General features: G+C 49.5%; 2 protein-coding genes across 7 annotated transcripts in view; one reads left to right on the top strand and one right to left on the bottom strand.

The window, feature by feature from the left end:
- The window catches only part of PLPP7 (phospholipid phosphatase 7 (inactive)), an 81,414-nt gene extending 74,563 nt beyond the window's left edge, over positions 1–6,851 (bottom strand). Inside the window, exons 1-4 of one of the 6 annotated variants that reach the window (XM_075905432.2) lie at positions 6,725–6,851; positions 3,224–3,354; positions 2,517–2,606; positions 1,723–1,865 (exon numbers count right to left, since the gene is read on the bottom strand). In XM_075905432.2, coding sequence (XP_075761547.2) covers positions 1,723–1,731 — 9 coding nt within the window. In that variant the 5' untranslated portion in view covers positions 1,732–1,865; positions 2,517–2,606; positions 3,224–3,354; positions 6,725–6,851. Of the gene's footprint in view, positions 1–1,722; positions 1,866–2,516; positions 2,607–3,223; positions 3,355–5,201; positions 5,624–6,000; positions 6,139–6,724 lie in introns of those variants that run through there. The other 5 variants (XM_075905430.2, XM_075905434.2, XM_075905429.2 and 2 more) reach the window with 5 other exon arrangements.
- Positions 6,852–7,304: 453 nt separating this feature from the next.
- Positions 7,305–20,714, top strand: FAM78A (family with sequence similarity 78 member A). Its single transcript, XM_075905428.2, has 2 exons — positions 7,305–7,627; positions 19,725–20,714. The coding sequence occupies exons 1-2, from the start codon at positions 7,305–7,307 to the stop codon at positions 20,251–20,253; spliced, it is 852 nt and encodes a 283-aa protein (XP_075761543.1). The 3' UTR covers positions 20,254–20,714.
- Positions 20,715–22,008: the final 1,294 nt, after the last annotated feature.

Here is a 22,008-nt window from a genome sequence, read left to right as displayed (position 1 = left end):
GGTCCCCTGTCCCATGTAGTGGCACATAGACCACTTACAGCAAGAGATAAGTATGAGTGAGCTCTACAGCCTCACGTGAGGGCCAGCTGGCTTTATAGCTCAAGTGGTAGAGGCTCCTATACTACGCTCCAGAGGTCCCAGGTTCAAATCTTCCTGATGGTGGTTCTATGATGCCCCACCCAGCTCTCTAGAATAGCACATGCACTCCCTGCTGCCTGGGCAGTGCCTGACTGCTGCTTCAACTCCCCTGTTTGTGGGAGCTCTGGAAGGACTGACACCAAGATGAGCTGGATGGTGTGGTGTTGGGGGGACAGGCTGGAGGTGCCAGCTGGGATTGTGGTGTGCAGGGATGGGACTAGCAGTGTGGGGCTGCATAAGCCAGGTCTGGGGCCAGGCCAGGAGTGTGGGGGCTGAGGAGTTGAGAACCCCACTCTATCCAGTGACAGGGAGCCTGCTGCCCGCTATACAAAGGGGGCATCAAGTGGGGGTAGGCAGGGTCCGCACTGCCCATTCACTAGGTCCCTGTGGATTGAGAGCTGCTCCCTGCACAAGCCTGGGTCCTGGAATTGTTGAGCTGAGAGGCTGTCAGGGCCAGAAGCTGCTGCTGTCCAGCAGTGCTGAGCCACGGTTCATGCCCCTCTTGAGCCCTGGGTAGCCTAGTGCCAGAAAGGTCCATTGGGAAGGGGTGCCCTGGGGAGGGACCTTGCAGGCCAAAGAGAGGTTCTCAGAGGTTGCAGGACGTAGGACACAGGCCTGGAGGACTTTCACTGTGGGCTGGCCCAGCTCAACCCATTGAGACACCAGATTGTCCCATTCGCTGGGGCCTGTGCCCATCAACGTCCAACCCAGGACTAGCGGTAGCACCAGTAGGGGGCGCAGAGGGCCTGCTGCAAACTTCTAGGAAAGCAGGTGGGAAGCAGCAGTTTTTAGTCTTGCCTAAGGTGTCTGATTCTGTTTGTGCACAGGCCGTTTCCCCTCCTTGCCAGCACCCTCCCAGCCTGGCTCCACATCCCCCTGGGCTAGCAAGGTCAGGGGGCCTGAATTCCCTGCGTAGTTGCTGCTGCTTATCAGCTCAGCTGGCAATCCCAGGCAGCCTGCAGCGGAGATGGAAGAACGCAGCCATGCCTCTGCCCCCATGCTTCTGGAAACCTCCCCGTCCCCGCCAACGCCAACATCACCGACACCTTCAGCACATCCCAAGTTCCAGTGCGCGGTGAAGCTCCAGCAATCACTGCCAAGCAGCAGCAGCAGACACTTGCAGCCAAACTGCTGAACAGCAAAACCTTCTGCCTTCCTACGGCAGGACTTGTTTTTCAGGAGGCTTTTGATTTGGAGGAGGCAGTGAAGGAGGAGGAGGTGGCAAACGAGGGGGAAAGGAACCTTATTTAAAACACACGACAGTATTCGGGAGTATTAACCCTACAGGCTACAGCAGCACTAGCTCCAGCTGCAGTATTTGACTCCTTCCGTGTAGAATACTGCAGTATTTTTTTCCAATAAAGGAAGGTGCTCTATTTCCGTCACCCTCTGCTGACAAAGTATGTCAGCCCCACTGCCAGGAGGAAATAGCCCCAGGGAGAACGGAGAGTGGGCACATTGTGATGTGAGACTGGGGCACACAAACATAAAACAGACTGAAGAAGGAAAAGCATCTTCTATAGGGATCAACAGATCCCCAACTGCTACATTATATTTTGCTACAGCTGGGCCTCAAAGACCCACCTTCAGCATGAATGTTTTCACCTTCAAGCTCTTCACCACACTAAATATCGCTTCACCCAGTCCTCAAATGCAGTCACTGCAGGAGTGGCATGTGGCAGTCTGCAGCCATGTAGCACTACATGTGAAGAAGCATCCACCAGAAGCTGCAAAGATGATTTGGAGTGATAGGTAGACTATAGTGACCTAACTCAGAAATTGACCTACACAGCAAAGTTAAAAACAACAAATGGTCTGGTAGCACTTTATAGACTAACAAAACATGTAGAGGGTATCGTGAGCTTTCGTGGGCATAGCCCACTTCTTCAGCTGACCGGCTGTTTTTTTCTGTACAGACTAACTCGGCTACCCCCTGAAGCTTCTGGACAGCAAAGTTAACCAGGCTGAGCTCTGAAGCTAGGCACAGAATTGCAACAGAACCAGGCTCCATTGAAATCAAAATGCTTCTGGAAAATTGGGTTAATTTCAGAGGAACACTGAGGGGAAAAGTTCCACTAAGGTTGAAATGTCCCCTTTTTGGAATGAAATATTTCAATTTTTTGTTTTGAAATCCTACTTCGGCATGGGAACAAATATTTAAAAATCTGCAGTTCTTAGCCAAGAAAAGTTCAAAAACAATTAGGTTGGGATCAATGGAATAATTTTGGTTTTATTTCAACTTTCTTTTTTATTTGATGTTATATGTTCAGTTCCTGTTCCCATTCAGAATGAAACCAGATTTCAAAATCTTTCACAAAACAGAACTTCTGGCGGCTCTACTCAACTCTTGCAAAAAGCACAGTGGGGTTTTTAATTACCTTGTTTTTAGTGTCATCTGGAGAACATCACTCCCGGGATCACAGTGTCCAGAACGCTGGGTCAGTACTGACTTGGTAGAAAGTAGTCTCCTGGGAGGCATGAACTTCTAAGTTCTATTCCACACATACACCCCCCCCCCACCAGATTTGATGAGAGTTTGTGGGCAAATCAATCCCTTGTATCTATTCTCTGGGCAGCTGTTTCCCTATCCGCTGCAAGGATAGTAATAATCAGTACTTAATCCTATGCTTGCATAACATTTTTACAAAATAGGAAGCATGAAACTGTTATGACTTGCTGTATGATAAGTGCCCCTTCTAGCAGCTGTTTTCCTAGAAGCTCCCATCCAAAGACTGACAAGCTCTGATCCTCCTCAGCTTGTCTATTTCACAAGCCAACAGGGTGTGGATGCAAAATGTGGATGCCTATGTCCATGCCTAGTTAGGCTGTGAGTGATCTCTGGTGACTAGAGTAGACTGTAAATTACTTTTAAAGCCAAATAGGAGCAACCTCATGATCTTCCTGCTCCAGCTGGGGTGGGCCTTTTCTCCCTGCCCCCCTACAGTCATTTCTTCCTACAGTCAGGGGCTTGCTTAGCAGCTCCCCTCTCCAGCAGCCCATCGCTCCAGCAGCCAGGGAAATTCCTTCCCGGGTGCTCTCTGGACCTGTGTGTCCCTTTCTGGCTCTATCTGCCCCACCAACTTACCTACTGAGGACGCCTGCCAGTGGTGCTTTGTTTGGCATTAAGAGGGAGAGCAGGCAAAAGAAGGCGTCCGGGCTCAGCTTCCCATCCATGCTGAGGCACCTCACGCTGCTCTGCACAGGGTGGGGACTCAGCTGAAAAGAGGAAGAGGGGGAAAGGCATTGGCCAAACTGAGAGCTGGAGGTGGGATTTTTTTCATGCCAGCACATCCCCGTTAAACGCTTGTCTTCTCACTTGGGTCTCAGATGCAATGGGCTCCATGGTAGTTCCAGTAATGCCCACAAGAAGCAAGCCCAACCCTGCCCCGCCCCCAAGGCACCTGCGTGTTTGAATTTCCATTCAACTCCCAACTTCCCGTGTATTTATTGCACTGTAGAGTCAAGGGCAGGGATTGAAACTGGGTAGACTGCCCAGTGCCAGGCACATTGGCAGAGCTAAGTGAGTTGTGTGTGTGTGTAAATAACATGCAAGTATCCATCTTATTATAGTGATATAATAGACTATCTGCTGGTTGACCATGGGCAACTTGTTACACATTTCTGTACCTTAGTTTCCCCATTTGACAAATGGGGACCGTAATACTGACCATCTTTGTAAAGAGCTTTGAGCTCTAGGACAGTGTTTCCCAAAGTGTGGTCTGCAGCCCAGTACCGGTCCTTAGAAAAAAAATACCAGTCCTCAGAAAAATTTCTGCACACGATTCTTGGGAGAGAGCGTGCCGTCACGGCGTCTCTGCTGGGCATGCTCCCAGGCGGCGGGGCTAGATCCGGTGGGCGCTAGGACCCAGGAAGAAGGCCAGGCGCTGTACGGCCAGGACTGGGTCCGGGCAGGAGAGGGGGGAGGTGGAACAACCTGCTGGACAGGTAGGGACAGCGACACCCCCCAGGGCAAGGTGTGGCCCGTGGTTTCACCCACGAACGCAGGTGCGACAGGGGGAGAGGACACGGGGCTACTCACCCGACCTCCAGGGCCCATATGAGCCGAGTCACCCGGCAGGCCTGAGAGGGACCTTCTAACTCAGTGGTTCCCAAACTTTTCGGCATCAAGCCCCCTTTTTGATTTTTGTGAAAACCTCATGCCCCGCCCAAAAATAGCAGAAAAACTTGAGGAAAAAAAAAGGAACTGACCGGGGACGAAAAATAAAAATAGCAGCAAAACTTGGGAGGAAGGGATTGACTGGGGGGAGCGGGGGAGGGGACTGGGTCACCTCGCACCCCCCCTGGAATTTTTTCATGCCCCCAGTTTGGGAACCCACGTTCTAACCTTACCGGTCCCAAACGGGAGTGAAGTAGTTACCTAAGGGTTGGGGTCGGGCCCTCTCCTATTGGCACTAGGGACTTTGGGAGTCCCCCAGACAATTTATTTGCATATTCAGCATTTGCTTAATGACTATGCAAATATGCAAATAAATGTTATGGGTCCTCCAAAAGCTTGTGAATGGGTTTACTGGTCCCCAGTATCAAAAAGATTGGGAACCACTGCTCTAGGATGAAAACCGGTAGGGGTTAAATATTCATAACCATCATTTTATAAAAACATCCAGGCTTGCAGTTGTGCTTAGCACCCACCAGGGTTTATGCTCATATCTTCACAAGGCCCAGCACCCAACACACGGAGGACAAATATCAACTGTAGGTACTGGCTTGTATGCCACAAGACCATCACAGCAACACCGCATGTATCAATAATACAAGGCAGCAACTTTCTCCCTTCGCTTCCTCACAATCAGCTGATTTCAGTGTTCTGCTTATACCAGCTATTCCTTAGACCTTTCCCCATAGGATTTGATTTTCCATTGCCAGAATCCCTCTCCCCCCCAGCCCAGAGCCTAGGACTAAAGGAATTTTATACCCTGACTGACTCTACCTACCAAACTTCATCCGGTAAACAGTTCAGAAGAGAGAAAAGGGCCAAAATTAAAGTGACAGAAAACGCGTTGCATTTTTTTTAAATAGGTGGAATTAAAACAAAACTACATTACCCAGAATGCCTGGAGCGGTGGAAAGGAAATGCCGTTTTGCAAAGATTTCGCTCCAACAGCTGCAGTTTAAGCGAGGACTACAGGGGGAGGGCTGCGAGGGAGGGAGGTATGAGAGGCAGGGAGAGAGACCTGCTAATAATACTGCAATCGGACTGGGGCGGAGGGGAAGAAGCTGTCATGCCCAGAGCTCCCTCCCTGGAAAGCCTGCAAGCACAGCTGCGCTGCATGAAAATGCCACGGGCATGGAACCGGTGGGAATGAGTTTCTGCAAAGTTTGACCCGGTTGCCTTGCTGATGCCGCAGCAGAACCCGAAGCAGGATTCGGATCCCGCCCGGATCCACGGCAGAGGCTGAAATACAATTCAGCTCCTGCCTCCTGATTTCTTGCTTGCCAAAAGAGGAAGCTTGCAGCAGCGGGCGGGCTGGAGGGGGGGGGAAGGTGTCGCTCCTGCTTTTCTCACCTCCCTAGACATAAAGCGAAACAAGCCACCCTGCACACACACACACACACACACACACACACATGCAGACACAGGTCTGGCTGGAGCAGCCTGGCAAACGGATGCACCTAGAAGCCCCCAGCAGCGGCAGCTCCGAAGCGACCTGCCAATGACATTTGTCCAAAGAGGGGGACCGCACCGGAGGGGGGCCGAGCGAGGCGGTGCATTGGCTCAAATGCAAAGTTCCCCCCCAGGTGCAGGCTGCTGTGAAGCTCTCTAGCTAGAAGGCTCCGGAAGCAGAGGCTGGGGGAACGGCTGAATTCTCACTCTCCGCTCCCCCCGCTGCAAAGGACACGCGCCCCATGCCTGCAGAGGATCCCCTGTGGGTGAGCCTGGCCCCCGGAGACGCGGAGGGAGGCAGGCAGGCTGCGGAGCCGGTGCTGCGGAGACATCTGAGGACACAGGCGGCGTGACATGCGATCCACCGCACCATCCAGCTAGCAGCCCGGCGCTGGGAGGGAGGCGGGGGGCAGGCGGCGGAGCCACCTCGCTTGTCTCGCATCCTTCCCCAGCCCAGGTGGGGGCGAGCGGACATGTCACGGGAGGCGATTGTTTGCTGCAGCCTGGGTCAGCGGGGCGGATCGTGACCTCGGAGGGGAGGGGGGGAGACCGCGGGGCAGCCTCGGGACCCAAAGCCGCAGCCACCCGACACTGCAGAGAAACTTTGACCAAACTTCTGGCGCGCTCAGAGCCCGCCCCGCAGCCGGGTCCCGAGAGGGGCGGTGGAAGGGCTGAACCCGGGCGGGGTACCGCCGCCCCACAGACCGCGAAGAGCCCGGGGGGCAGAGGAGACCGGCCGTCTGCGGAGCTTCCCCGAGTCATGGCTTTGCAGCGGGGCTCCGCCAGGGTCGAAGGAAGGGAGAGCGAAGTGGAAACAAAAAGCAGCGAAGTGGTGCACTAGGAGGAGCGAAGAGATCTCCTCGTATTCCTTTTCCCTCCGGTTTTATGGTTAAACGCTAAGAGGGGGGGACTTGAGGCGTGACAAAGACCTGTGATTTAGTATTTAAGCTATTTATTACTTACAAAAATCAGCAGGACCCATCTCTCTGGCATCCTACAGAAGCCTCCAAGTCACAGATGGGGCCGATGTAACGTTCCCCCACCTTGAATTTTTTTTTAATTTACTGTTTTTTCTTTGCAAAGGGAAGTTCTGAACAACTGCAAGTCCGGAAGTGAAAATCTGCAAGGGCTGAGACAAGAAGTATTTTATTATTTCTATAGATGTGTCTATCAGAGCGCTGCTTTTTCATCCAAAGAATAAAGGGAAATACCAGCTTCTCCGCTGTTTCATGGTGAACAACAGATGGCACTCACGAAAAGGATGGACTAATATCTTTAAAAAAGGGAGATGATTATTTATTGAACTCAAGACTCTCTTTTTAATCCAAAGAATATATGAACAAGTGATTTCATCTATCATTAACTGGGGAAATAAGAAAAGGCCCCTTTGCTTTTGAATTGCAGCTAAATCCACAAGCGCAGCAGCGGTAAATACTGAAATTGAAATAAAGACTTTCCATGTCGAATGTTCTATCCTATGGATATCAATTTTGAGAGTACAAACCAGGGAGATCTGTATTTGATCTAGCACCATATCATTTCAATGCCTAATCTTCTCCAGGATTGCTGGTGTGGCCTAGGAATTGCACTGGTGTTGTATGCCATGGGCTGTATTCAGAGTATTAGCTGCAAATCCAAAGTTTTCCGGGAAAGTATTTCTGTGATTGAAGTGAAAGCCTCTATTGATCCCGTTCCCACCAACATTGACGAGTCGTCCAGCGTGGTTCTGCGATACCGGACTCCTCACTTTCGAGCCTCTGCCCAGGTCTTGGTACCCCCTATCGCCAAGAAGGAGACCTGGATCGTGGGCTGGATTCAGGCATGTAGCCATATGGAGTTTTACAACCACTATGGGGAACAGGGAATGTAAGTATTTCCAGTGTGTGTGCATGTGTGTAAGGAGAGGCAGCAGAGGAAGCTTTAAACCATTTAGTTATTTGATTTTACTTTAAAGAACCTGGCTCCTCTAATATTAAAACTGGATACTTTACAAAAGGAGATAAGGGCTTTATCTTGCCCCCTGATGGCCTATGGGTGTTTTTCCATTGACTCCAAAGGGAAGAAAATTGGTCTCTAAAACAGAAACACTTGGTTGGGTAGCCATCCGATGCAATACCACGTTAGACAGGGGGCAGACCAAGGCTTCTGCAACACTGTAAATTCTGAAAGCAGAAGTCACCCTTGCCACAAGATTGCAGACATGGCAGAACACAAGGGTGTTGCTTTTCCCTCCATGCCAGCTTTTCCTTGATGCACACCCCTTAAAAAAAAAAGGAAAGGGTGCTCACAATGCGAACAATTGTTGACACTTGCAGCGTTGTGGTGCTGTAAACAAGTTGGTTGCTATTCCTGCAATGTGCTATCAGCAGGGCTGAGTGCTTAACATTACACCAGCAGTGAATGTAAGACAGCATGGGGGGGGGGGAGCTGAATCCTGTTTGTCTTGCTCATTGCAACAGGCTGCCTGCATGGGTAAGACAAGCAGGGTTTGGCTGCAAGAATGAGGGGGTTAACCCTTTGCATCACCCTCCAACTGTGGTTAAAAGTGCACATCCCCATCCATACCATGTAACAACAGGAAGTTAAAAGAGCAGGGGAAAAACACCACACACACCTCTATCTCCAAACTGTGATGCAAGTGGAAATGCATCATTATATATATATATAAACTATTACACACACACACACACCTCCACAAAATAGCATGTGGGTAAAACTAGTAGAAGACTCATGATGCAGCGGAAGTGGTGTGCCCAGCCAGCAGTACAAGAGCCTAACTTTGGAGTGGAGCGTAGGCTAGGAGAGGCAGATGGCTTGGTGACGGGATATGCTGATGCTGCCCAGTCTGCAGGGGAAGATGGGAGGAAAAGGTCAGGCTTAAGCAACCTTCCTGCTTGCTAATTCAAGGAGCACCGTGTGAGGGAGAGATTTGCCTCGCGGGGGGCGGGAAGGACAGGTCAACTACAAAATGAAAGATGGGGAGGAGGAAAAAGAAGGGGGACAGAGGCTAGACCCAGAGACTAGCTGAACCCAACACACTGCCTGTCCTAAATTGCCTCTCTACTGTCCCTCGCCTTCCTGTTTCTCTCCCCCTCCAGGAGCACTGCAGAACCCAGAGGCCAGCTGATTACATAGTTGGAGCGGACATATCTCAAATTGCGTTTTTCCGCCTTCCACACAGCGGGAGGTCAATGGGAGCAAACGCGCCCATTGGCTTCCCTCACGCCTCATGAGGAGCAGGAGTGCCACCACCGACAGGGGCCCCCTCTCAGTTCAAATTAGCGGGTCTTCACTAGACCCACTAAATGGAACTCTGGAAGCTCAACCGTGGCGGTGTCAATCTTCCACTTTGTGTAGACACAGCCAGAGAGAGCAAGGTTATATCTAGTACGTGCGCAGCCTATGACATGAGTTTGACACGTCAGGCATGAAGCAAACAAGTGCCAGAGAGGTCCAATGCCCCAGGCAACAGTTCCTGCCTTCTGTCTCCATTTCCTCTCTAAGCTCATTGCTCAAACAGAAAGTGCCCACTTGCCAATACGTTGGCGACAGCCAAATACTGAGAGAGTGTGGTTTGACGGGGAAGGGGGTAAGATTTTGCTGATTCTAAAGCATGTACAGGAGGCCTGAGCCCTGGGAGGTTGGGCTCCCTGTCTGCTCTTTAAAGTGGGGTTCAGCTATGCAAGGCTCAGCAACCAAAAATTAGGGCTGGGGGGTTTCAAAGGAGCTGAAAAAATGGGGTGCCTTACTCCCATAGGCTCAGTTGATATTCTTAGCCTAGATGATCAGGTGTGAAGGAAAACACACAAAAATCCACTGTGCATAAATAGAGGTGGATAGGCAGTTAAAAGCTTAACAGGGCATTTGGGTTCTATACCAGCTCTGTCACTGACACACAGAGAGCCTGTGGCGCACGTTGTTTGTGCCTCAGTTTTCCCGTCTGTAAATTGAGGAGAAGGATGCTGCCCTTCCTTTCTAAAAGGCTATGATAGCTACAGGCTAAAAGTCCTGTGTAAGAGCTCAGTTCTGTATCAGAGCAGCTATAATTAAGCTCACTACAGATACAGTGGAACAATGAACTGTAATTCAGTAAACTATGCAGATTTGGGGATGAACAAGTCTTTTGCATGTGTTTGCCTGCAAAATGGTGCTTTGCTCCGGGGAGGGATAGCTCAGTGGTTTGAGCATTGACCTGCTAAACCCAGGATTGTGAATTTAATCTTTGAAGGTACCATTTAGGGATCTGAGGCAAATCTATCAGGGATTGTACTTGGTCCTCCTGTGAAGGCAGGAGACTGGAGTCAATGACCTTCCAAGGTCCCTTCCAGTTCTATATGAGAGGTATATTTCCTTATTATTTAACCGCTTTTGTATATTATGGAAACATGATTAAAAGTTCTATTGGCGTCTCGGTCCCATTTCCTTAGAGGGTTGCTCCCACCCGGCCAAATGATAAAGTTATACATAGGGCCTTTGGGGACAAAGACCTCTTTATGCCATTGCAGCATATTGGACTGCAATTGCTTCTGACCACTGGAAATCTGGCTGGAAGAATAGGCCGGGTCATGAGCTGCGGCACTTTAGCAGAGTCCCATTGCTAGGATTTTACTGCAGTGGAGAATTTGGCCCCAGGAAGGCTCTTAAATAGAGACAACTGTTTTTTTTTAATCGCTGTTGCAACAGATCATTAAAATAGGCAGTAATAACTCTGAATACAAAACTTCATGTCTATGCCCTGAGTGAAATCTGATGGCATGAGAAGGATTCAGGTTGAAAATATGGATGTTAGCGTGTACCTGTTTACATGATTAACCAATAAGCCTGAGCTCATTGGTTAATCCTCATGGTTACACGCACCCCCATTGCCGCTGTATCAGAAGCAGCAAAGTGGAGGGGAGAGGGCCGGAAGCCAGGGCTTGGGGGGAGCCTGCTTAAAAGCTGGCTCCTCCGAGCACCAGCTCCCGTGAAGTCGCCTGCCCACCCTGTGCTGCTGTCTCTGGCATGGGAGGGACAGGCAGGAGCCGGTCTTTGTGAGGAGCTGGCTTAAAAGCTGACTCCCCACGAGCATCGGCTCCCGCCTGCCCCCCTGCATGTAAACATGTAATCACTGAAAAATTCAACAGTTACATGTTTACAAAAATAATTTTTTTTTAACATCCCCAGTTGAGAATGGGAGCCTCATCTTTGCACCAAACGTGGAAGCATTTTTGCTTTGACATTCTGAAGTTGTCACTCAGGTGCATATCTCCTGCCCATGGCACCAACAGCAGGCATGGCTAGGGAACGCAGGAACAGACTGAGTTGTGTGTACTAGATGGCGGGGAGGTACAGAGACACTTCAAACACTCGCTTGTCTGAAAGGAGGTCTGCAGCTTGGGGATTTAGGTGCCAAATGTTTATGTTTTACACGCTCCAAAAAAAGGTTTTGAAAGATGTAATGAGAAGAGAAGTGTCATTGCTTAAAAAGCCATTGAATGCTTCCTTGGCTATGAGCATTCTCCCTGTAGCGTCATGAGCAAACAGCAGAGCAATAGAGGACCATGAAGTGAAACTGCCTGGCTGGTCCTAATTTGCTGTCCTTTGGCAAACAACTTTCCCTGGTTATTAGATTGCATTGAGAGCCTGGTTCTGATACCACTGCTCACCGGTAGCAGCACTTCAGCCCACAAAGAGTTCCATTCACTTCAACAGAACTACTCCTGGAGCAAGGTGCTACTTAACAGGGATGATCAGAATCAGGCAGAACTTAGCATAAGCAGGGACAGAAAAGCCAGGCACTAATTAAATTGTAAGCTCTTTGAGGCAGGGATCATTCCTTTGTTCTGTGTTTATACAGGTCCTAACACAGTGGGGTCCCGGCCCATGACCGGGTCTGTTAGCTGCTATCACAATATAAATAATATAAAATATGTGAGCCTAACCCATCTAATTTCACTGTCCCCGTAGTGTAAAGGGCACATAGCAGCACAGATGGTGATAAGCAAAACACAGACTGTGATAAATACATCAGACTTTGAGTCATCTGTGAAGGCTTTTTAAAATACAACTGTAGAGATAAAAATCTATATACAACGTCCCTTGAAGTTGAAAGCATCTCTCTTTTAAAAGATTACATCTTCCTGGGCCCACAACAGAAATAGAATTAAACTTCCAAGCGCCCAGGAGGAAAAATGTGATTGGAGACTAATCCGTTAAATTTCAGGGTGCAGGAAATCAACTTTGATGGACTAAAAACTCATTGAGGTCCCCCAAAATCTAGATGTGCTAACAGCTCTTCTACTTTCATGCCTGAATGTCTGTCCCCCCACTTGCTTTTTCATTCACTTCTTATTCTTAGGGACCCTACTGAACTGCTTTGCAAAGCCAAAATAGGTGAAGTAGAGGTTAAAAGCCAGTTTATAAAGGGAGTCTTATTGAACGTGGCGGTTCGGGGGTATAAGTCCATAGACATCCAGTTCAGGATTATTCCCGTTTGTTGCTAATGCACAGCACCTCCCCAATCCGTTTCTGTCACCTGTAAAGATTTTGTTAGCTTGTGATGTTGGTCACAACGAATCCTGTGGCAGGATGGGTGGAAAGCCCAGCATGGCTTTACATTGCCACCCCAAAGGGATCCTTGGGTATCTGTGCAGAGCTGAGTCCAGATCTGATACAGGCGCTCCCCTTTTATTATAAAAAGAGTATGCAAGAGCATACTGACGGAGTAACATCCTGTGACTAATTACAATCTGGCTTCAAGCACCGAGGCCCAAGGATGAGTTTGCACCCAAGTATTTCAGACAGGATAATGTGCCATTAGTAACAGGTTACCTTAACGCACCAGCATCATCCTGCTTGCTGTGGAAAGCCAGCGGGCACTTGGCTCGAATTTTGCTGCACGTATGGCCTCATGTTATGCTGCAAGGGAAGCTCCAGAGGGACTGTGTAAACCAGGGACCGCGTTAGGGAATAGAAAGATACATGCCTGAAAAGGAAAGCAAGAGGGTCAGAGACTGGATGAGGAGGGCTGGAAAATATGGCTTGGCTGGCCACAGCCCAGGCCGCCTTGCTCCGTGGAGATGGAGCTTTACAAGTATTGAAGTGTTAGTAAACTGCCTGTGGTAAGTTAAAGCAGGGCTTTCAGCTGCTCTAGTCTATGGTGATTCTGGACGGCGGAGCAGCAGAGTAAAACACAAATGTGTCAACATTACAACCCAGAACCATTGATTCTGGAGCAACTCCGCCTGAAGACAGACAGGCTTGGAGAGCGGAGTGTGTCACACAGCACCCCTGGTGTTGAAGAATTTACAGTGCAAGCTTCTGGGCTTTCCATAATGTGTTTTTAATCCCAGAGAGCTCCCCCCTTGCAGCAGTGGGGCATGCTATGCTACCTCCCTCTGAGCATGTCAAAATGCCCGGTCAGGGGAGAATTATTTGGCTTAATTTGGACAAGCCAGACAATCAGAGGTCATGATCTGCTTGGCAAGGGATCTTTGATAACAGCAGGCAACACTAGGACGTGTGCTGCATGAGCTGTGCTAGTTTCCTTTTGCTGCAGTAACAGGATCTACTTCTTCCTCTCACTAACATTTGCGAGTAAATGTAATGCTCATTGAAATCCTTAGGATTAGCCACACTTGCTAGAATTAGGCATAGGGCTGTAGAGTGTGGTGCACATTTCCTCCCCAAATTTCTCACCTGCCCTGCAGCATCCACTCCTAATCCCCCACCCCCAGCCTTCGGCTCTGTCTACACTTAAGGCACAGCCAGGGGAGCAGCTAAGAGCACTGCTGTAACCTGGTTCACACTGGCAGTAACTTGCTATGCTGGGTGTGTGTGTGTGTGTGTTTTTTCACACCCTTGAGCCAGAAAGTTACAGCACCGTAAAGTGCCAGGCTGTGTCTACACTGGCCACTTATTCCGGAAAAGCAGTCGCTTTTCTGGAATAACTTGCCAGCTGTCTACACTGGCCGCTTGCTTTTCCGGAAAAGCAATGACGATCTAATGTAAAATCGTCAGTGTTTTTCCGGAAAAACTATGCTGCTCCCGTTCGGGCAAAAGTCCTTTTCCGGAAAAACTGTTCCGGAGAAGGGCCAGTGTAGACAGCACAGTAGTCTTTTCCACAAAAAAGCCCCGATCGCGAAAATGACAATCGGCTTTTTTGTGGAAAAGCGCGTCTACATTGGCCACAGACGCTTTTCAGGAAAAAGTGCTTTTCCGGAAAAGCATCCTGCCAATGTAGAGGTGCTTTTTCTGGAAATACTTATAACGGAAAACTGTTCCGTTTTAAGCATTTCTGGAAAAGGGTGCCAGTGTAGACGTAGCCCCAGTGTAGACTTAGCCGGAATCTTTTTATGAAGTTAAACCAGTGCACCTCAGTCCTGACTTTGCAGAGCTATGCCCGACCAGAGGCTGTCCTTTACGTGGCCGTTTGGGGAGGCAAACGAAAGATCCACCTGGCACTAAGGTGGAGCCAATGAACACAGTTTCAGGGGCTCCTCCACGCAGATTATTTCCCCACCACCTGTGGCAAGGGTAGGACAAAATAGCTCAGGACTTTACAAACCTCAAGACATGGGCTGAGTCCCAAAGGAGCTGTTCCAGGGTGGCCTGTCTGTGTTTATACCACCCCTGTGCCTGCATCTGTCTCAGCAGTGGGCACATCCATAATGTACAGCAGGGGTGGGCAAAAGCCTGTCAGCGGGCAGAATCCGGCCTGCCTAGGGCGTTGATCGGGCCCATGAGGCAGTTCTAGGCTCCACCCCCAGCACATCACCCGGGAGCCGGAGACACGCGAGCCCTTTTAACGGCTTCTATTTAAAGGGCTCGCGCTTGCTGGGTGGCTGCGTTGCCTGGTGGCCACAAGCCCTTTAAACAGAAGCAATTGAAAGGGCTCGCAGCTCTCGGTCCCACTGGCCCATTGCCTGGGAGCTGCCAGGGAGGCATGAGCCCTTCCAACAGTGCCTGCCGGGCAGCTGCCAGGCAACAGGTTAGCAGCAGGGCCAGGAGCTGCCAGCTGTGTTATGTGAATTCTAAGCCTCCTCCTCAGACAACTCTGGGAGGACACTAAGCCCCCAGCACCCTCCCATCTGCTCTAGGTCCCTTCCATTGGCCAGAAGCCAGGGGGCAGAGAGCCCGGGCCAAGCAAAGCTCCCGGTAGGGTAGCTCTCCTCCCTCACCCCTTCCAAGTCTGCCCGCGGCCCTTCAAAAATTATTGCCCACCCCTGATCTACATGAACATCCAGGAAATTGTCACATCTCATCCGCGGGCCTCAATCAAGCTGAGCATCAGCCACGATTTGAACGGCCAGTAATCCTAAACCATCTGCTGAAAGAGAGAGAAAGGGCTCCATATGGTATTTCCGAGATCATGCTTGATGAGATACTAAACCTGTTGCTATAGTACATGACCTCCAATTTATCTTCCCTTGCAGGGCTGAGTTCACTGAAAAAACCCCTGGAGCTTTTCTCTCTCATCTTGTGTTGAAGTGGGGGGGGGGAGGGGGGAAGGACTCTTCGCTGTTTAAAAGACACTCTCATGTAATCAGTTTCCTCCCCTGGCCGCAGGGGTTCTGGCTAGACTCCACTTAGGGGTTTCCTTCTTACAGTTTTAGGTCAGAAGTAGCTGTAGGGCAGAGGACTTCCTCTGTCTGGCGGCAGTCTACTCAGAAGAACAAGAACTGCTGCAGACAGCATGTTAGCCAGTAGGTTTGTTGCACAGGAAAAACCAAACCCGGCGAGATACCCTACAGATTGTGATAACATCACATGGCACTGAATTTACCAGGCTGGGATCAGGGGGCCAGGTCCTTGTGGCCTTGACATTGAGAAGCTTGGAGATTGAGGCTATGTCTATACTTCAAGTTTTCTCGGCAAAAAATATGCTAACAAGGGACTCATTTGCATGAGTCGCGATCTCATTTGCATATTTTCTGCCAATCTGTTTTTGTGCAAAAACGAGCAGCGTGGACATTTTCTTTTTGTGCAAAAAAACCCTTTTTCCTCAAGACCCTTATGCCCCACAAAAGGAGATATACCAGTCTTGCAGAAAAAGGGGGTTTTGCTCAAAAAGAAAACATCCACGCTGCTTGTTTTTGCACAAAAACGGATCGGCAGAATATATGCAAATGAGATCGCAACTCATGCAAATTAGTCCCTCGTTAGCATATTTTTTGCCAAGAAAACTCGTAGTGTAGACATAGCCTGAGAAGTGACCAGTGAATTTTAGGGGCTCAACATGAGACCCATTAAAGGGGCCCAATTTCCAGAAAGACAGACATCTGCTCTCTGCACATCAGGCTCCTAGAAGGTGTGAAGTTGGAGAGTCAAAGCTGCTAGTCAGTTTTGAATCTTAATGCCCTAGGCAGATTCCTAAAATAATGCTTTCCACTTAATATTTTTCTTTTGTGTTGTGTCTTCCATCCTGCGAGGCCCCAGAGCACTGCACAGCCTAGATATGTATAGCATTAGTCATGCAGCTGCTCAGCATACAACATGCTGCAACACCACAAGTACAAGGATCGTAACCAAAGAGACCAGGCCAAACCTCTGGTCCTATAAAATAGTCCGCAGGATGGTTAGAGTCAAACTCCTGTTGCTAACTAGCAGCAGACCAATCTCCTGGGCCTTTCCCAACATTAAACTAATCAGTCCTCAGCACTGCTTTGTGAGGTTGCCTCTATTATTCCCATGTTACAGATCAGGAAACTGAGGCAAGGAGAAATGCAGTGGCTAGTCCAAAACTACACAGGGAGTCAATATCAAAGCGTGGATTATAGAGTCTTCTGCTCCCAGTCCTGTGCACAAAGTCCATTTCTCTGATTTACTGTAAGGGCTGTTTTAAGGCTACGACATAAGACTTGTACTGAAGTGCAAGAAAATCCTCCCAAAACACAGTATTCCAGCAGCTGATAGCCAGTAGGGATTCAGTGTGCACATGAGAGCCAGAGCAATTTGTAAAAAGCAACCTCCAGAACTCACCTTGGCCCTTGGGCTTGTGGCAGTATTTGTGGTCACTTGAGTGTGATGCGTTTACTTTGCAAAAATTGGGCTCTTGGCTCAGCTATCTCTGGCATCATGTTCCTCTTACCCAATAATCAGCTTTTCATAATGGATTTCTCAAGCCCAAATGGAAAGGTAAAAGCTCCAGCATTTAACATTCGGGGGGGGGGGGGGCATGTTTGTTCGTCTTCTCACCAGAAAGCATTGGCCTTGTGGTTGAAGTCCTGTGATTATTTTTAAACTTTCAATCACAAAGACTGGCTGCAGCTGTAGTCCCAGTTTGGAGGGTCTTGAACCCCTGGCCTTTGCTTTTCTGGTTTGCTGTGTTCGCTTCCAAGCCCTTGGGCCTGGGATGTGGGACTTTTGTCGAATGGTGACAGCAGGTGAGGAGAAGTCTGATGTTCTATGTCAAGGGCACCGTTTCGGGAGAGCAGGGAGGCAGCAGCCGTGCATACTGCGACCTGGCTTGGGTTTTCTCCTGTTCCCCTGGCTATCAGGGAGCAAGGGGACAGTACACAGCTTGTGTGCATGCGCCTCACTTCTAGCTGGTGAAGGGAAGGGGCAGAGGAGTAATTTGCAAAATCTGTGTACTTTCTCCTCACTGCCCCCCACTCTCACTCTCTCAAAATGGTGCTCTGGTTCTAGGTGCTTTCCCCAGCTCTGGCACTAATATGTACCATTTGTATTTTGGTACGTAGTGCATGAGGCGCCAAAATGGGACCCCCTTGCGCTAGACACCACACAAACGTGAGGGTCTTTGCTCAGACAAGTTTACAGGCTAACTAGACAAAGTGGGAGGGAAAGTGACTCATCCAAGCTCAGCCAGGAGGTCAGTAATGGGGCTGAGGAACAGAGCCTGGCTCTGCTGGGTCCCACTCAAGGGGCCCAGCCACTGTTGCAAAAAAAGCAAACATGATTCTGAGATGCATTCACAGGAGTATTGTGAGCAAGACACGAGAAGTCATTCTTCTGCTCTACCCTGCATTGATTAGGTCTCAGTTGGAGTATTGTGTCCAGTTCTGGGCACCACATTTCAAGAAAGATGTGGAGAAATTGAAGAAGGTCCAGAGAAGAGCAACAAAAATTATTAAAGGTCTAGAGAATATGAGCTATGAGGGAAGATTGAAAGAACTGGGCTTGTTTAGTTTGGAAAAGAGAAGACAGAGGGGCTATGATAACGGTTTTCAAGTATCTAAAAGGGTGTCATGAGGAGAGAGAAAAATTGTTCTCCTTGGCCTCTGAGGATAGGACAAGAAGCAATACAGCAAGGGAGATTTAGTTTGGACATTAGAAAAAATTTCCTGTCAGGGTTGTTAAACACTGGAATAAATTGCCTAGGGGGGTGGTGGAATCTCCATCTCTGGAGATATTTAAGAGCAGGTTAGACAGACATCTGTCAGGTTTGGTCCTGCCATGAGGGCAGGGGACTGGACTCAATGACCTCTCAAGGTCCCTTTCAGTTCTAGTATTTTATGATTGTATCCCTTCTGTACCCCAATTCCCTGCCCTCAGTCACAATCCAACCCCCTGCAGCCCAGTTCAGTGCCCTATGTCACATCTGCCTCCTTCACCCAAACTCCCTCCCTTACTCCAAGCTCCCTTTCTGCACGTCCCTGCTCCATCCCAGACCCCACATCTCCTCCATTAGTATCATGGAAGAGTGCGGCCCTCGACCACTTTCCAGATTCTTGGAGTGGCCTCCCGTCAAAAATTATTGCCCACCCTGTTGTAGGGGGTGATAGTACAATCACCTAGCTCTGAAGGCAGCACAGAAATAAAGGTGGCAAGAGAGCAGCAAGTGCTGGCCCAGTGCCCAGCTCTGAAGGCAGCACCCCACCACCAGCAACGCAAGCAGAAGTAAGCGAGGATGCAATACCGAGATCCCCAACCCACAATAGCCTTGCAGCCTCCCCCTCACCATGCCCTTTTGGGTCAGGACCCCTATGGTTACCACACCATGAAATGTTATATTTAAATAGCTGAAACTGTATGATTTTTTAAAAAAGCCATGATCATGAAATTGCATAGCTTAGATCAAATGTCTCCGGCGTCTTCATAGTGGGAGGTCAAATGGGAGAAACTCTTGGCTTCCTTTACTCCTCCTGACCTGGTAGAGTACTGGGATTGACAGAGGTGCCATCAGAGTTCGACTTAGCAGGTCTTTACTAGACCAGCTAAATCGAACCATAGAAGATCGATCTCCGGAACATCTATCTTCCCGGAAGTTAAAGACAAGCCTTAAAATGGACCATGAATTTGGTAGGGCCCTGCCCATGACTCGACTAGAGCAGGGGCAGATGGAGAGGAGTGTGACATTTTCAGGGCATGAACAATGGTGCGTGTTTAGAGACTGAGTGAAGACAGGCAGTTCCCAGCTAAGTATTTATTTCAGCACTTAGCAAGAGGCAGGGCAATCCAGTTGGGATCTCCCCTCCCTACCACTCGAGGCCACTTCTCCTGTGCCCTAGGACTGGGGGTGACTGCAGATTGGTGGCAGCTCAGCCATCCTGCAGACTTGGGTTTGACGCCTGCTCTTATTGAAAAGCAGCAAGGCCACAAAACTGTAGGCAGCTTATTTGTCCTGGAGGCGAGGGAGGGAGAAAGAGACAGAGTAAAGAGCAGCACAAGACTGGCTGCAACAAAGGGATTTTAAGGCCCTTTTTGGAAGGTTTATAAACACCAGTATATTTTAGAGCATCCCAAGTAGCAAGTTGTGGCCAGTCTGGTACCATGCCTAGAGAATGAGCTGCTGGTTCTTTTTGACACCAGTGCTGTGGTACCCTCTACCTTAGGATTGGACCTGGGCATCTGCAAAGCTGTTTTAACAGAAGGGACGAGCTTTCACCCCAGAGTAACATTGGGAGCACAAATCCCAATCCAGGAAGACACAGGGGAACGGCTCTCAGCCCATGCCCGCTCTCAGCCCAGCCCCGTCAGTCCCTGCGCTAACCAGTTATCCGTGATTCCTTCTTGGTTGCGGCAGGTCGAGTTGGGAGCTCCCGGATCTGCAAGATGGCAAAATCCAGGCCATAAGCGACTCGGACGGCGTGAACTACCCTTGGTACGGCAACACCACCGAAACCTGCACCATTGTGGGGCCCACCAGGAAGGACTCCAAGTTCAGCATCAGCATGAATGATAACTTCTACCCCAGCGTCACGTGGGCAGTGCCTGTGAGTGAGAGCAACGTGGCAAAACTCACAAGCATCCACCGGGATCAAAGCTTCACCACCTGGTTGGTTGCCACTAACACGGCCACCAGCGAGATGGTGATGCTGCAGACTATCAAGTGGCGCATGAAGCTGGGCATAGAGGTGAATCCCAGCAGACCCCTGGGGCAGCGCGCCAAGCTGCGGGAGCCCTTCGCGCAAGAGCAGCCCCAGGTCCTTAGCAAGAATGAGCCAATACCACCCAGTGCCCTTGTGAAACCCAATGCCAATGATGCTCAGGTACTCATGTGGAGGCCAAAGGATGGGCCATCGCTAGTGGTGATCCCTCCAAAATATCGGTAATAGGAACCTGGCATCCCGGCACCAGAAGGGAAGAAAGAAACCACTTAGATACATTTAGAATCTAAGAGAAATCGAGATGCACTTTTTATTCATTCAGCAGAAATGCAACCATTCTACCTTCTCCCATTGGGACGGATCTCACTGTGCTAAAGCTAAAGAGGAGACCTTCCCCGGGGGTCTGCTTCATCACCTGATTCCTAAAGGAGGAATCAACAAACTAAAACTTTATTTCCAGCCCTGTAGCTTTCTTTTCTTCTTGACTGTAGTTACTGTGTGAACGTCAGTCTCAGCAGCTCGCCCAGATTGTCCAGAACAAAACAAGATTTTAATCTGGGATTTTATGATGTTTGGTGGGAGGAAAGGGATTTTTTTTCCAGATTGAAACAAGTTCCTGAAGCAAAACCCTATTTATTTATGATGGTTTTTTAAAAATGATAAACGGTTCTGAGTTGCAAACCTAAGTCATGCGGCCTTATGTAGACTTTGCTTTGCATTGCCAAACTTTTGCCTTAAAGCTGTGTGTGAAAGAAAATTTAGTCTCACCAAGCAGAATCTCTTGTCTGCCGGGTTTTAGGGAGGGCCGGGGGAAGTATTCTGGCGCAAGGAATAGATTGTCAGGGTATCAAGGGATGAGGCGAAAGGAATGATAATGGAAGAAATCAGATGAAAAAAGAAATTTTTCCTGAATTTAAACATGGAGCAAGGCGGCATGGAAATAAACCCAGCTTAGAACCAGTTGTTTTGCTATAGGAGCTGAAATGGGACTAGTACTGCACACAGAGTTGTAATGGAGGTGACAAATCTGTTTTAGTAACGTCTTTGGACGAGAGCTGCCAGGCTCCGAGCCGCGCGATGGAAGGGGGTCATCACAGCCTCGCATTGCTTAAGCCTTTTGGGCTGAGCCTCTTTTTGGCATGAGAATACAGGACAATCCAGCTGGTGGTGGGATATTCTCATATTCTCCTTCCAAACTAACCCACAATTATCCTCCGGTAGGGCACCATGACAGGTGGGTCACACACAAGCTGTAAGATATGTGGAGTCAAATTCTGCCATCAGTTCCTCCCATGAAACCCCAATGAATTCATAACAGGTGGGGTGAGAGGAGCGAGATAGTGAGGGATCCCTCTAAAATCACCGGGGCTGCATGGGCGTATGGGAGGGCAGCTGTTGTCCATTGGAGTCTATGACTCAGGTAGAATTATACCTCTGGGAAAAAAATCAAATCACATGCACCCTTCATAGTAACACTGGAAACAAAGAAAAGTCTCCTCTTATGATAGCTTAGTGCTCACCTGGGCTGATGGAGAAGCACCATTCGTACAACTTCACAGTCCCACAGGATTCAGATGGTTTCCAGCGATAAGGCCAAAGCAGGGTTGTAGGGGACGACACAGCTGCCGAGATAGAGTGGAAGCATCCACGGGTCAACCTGTGACCCCCAAAGTAGTGTGAAGAACGCAAAATCTGCCTCCTGCGGGGAGGCGGGTGCCCCAAGAAGTTACGTCTGTTTCGAACCTAAGTCGCGGCCCACGTAAGTCATTTGGTGCCTCTCCTGGCAGCCTCAGAGACACCACCAGGGGTGGAAGGCACAAAAAGGAGGCAGCTCGAGTCATGGGTCTGGCAGAGGGAGCTTTAGAAGAAGAGGAGCTTGTGTGGCGGCAGCAGCGTGGGTCAGAGGACAGGGCAGGGGCTGGGAAGACGGGACCTACCTTCTGTTTTCTGCTATTGCTGTATGGTCTCCGGCGCGTCACT

The sequence above is a fragment of the Pelodiscus sinensis genome, chromosome 23 (genome assembly GCF_052426305.1).
Source record: "Pelodiscus sinensis isolate ZL-2025 chromosome 23, ASM5242630v1, whole genome shotgun sequence".
In the NCBI taxonomy this organism is placed as follows: domain Eukaryota; kingdom Metazoa; phylum Chordata; order Testudines; family Trionychidae; genus Pelodiscus; species Pelodiscus sinensis.
The sequence above is the reverse complement of the archived record's forward strand: the minus strand, read 5'-3'. Positions and strand labels throughout refer to the sequence as shown.

Coding starts and splice junctions, on each gene's coding strand:
- FAM78A (XM_075905428.2), top strand. CDS start 7,305: ATGCCTAATCTTCTCCAGGATTGCTGGTGTGGCCTAGGAATTGCACTG. Junction 7,628..19,724: donor CACTATGGGGAACAGGGAAT/GTAAGTATTTCC, acceptor TGGTTGCGGCAG/GTCGAGTTGGGAGCTCCCGG.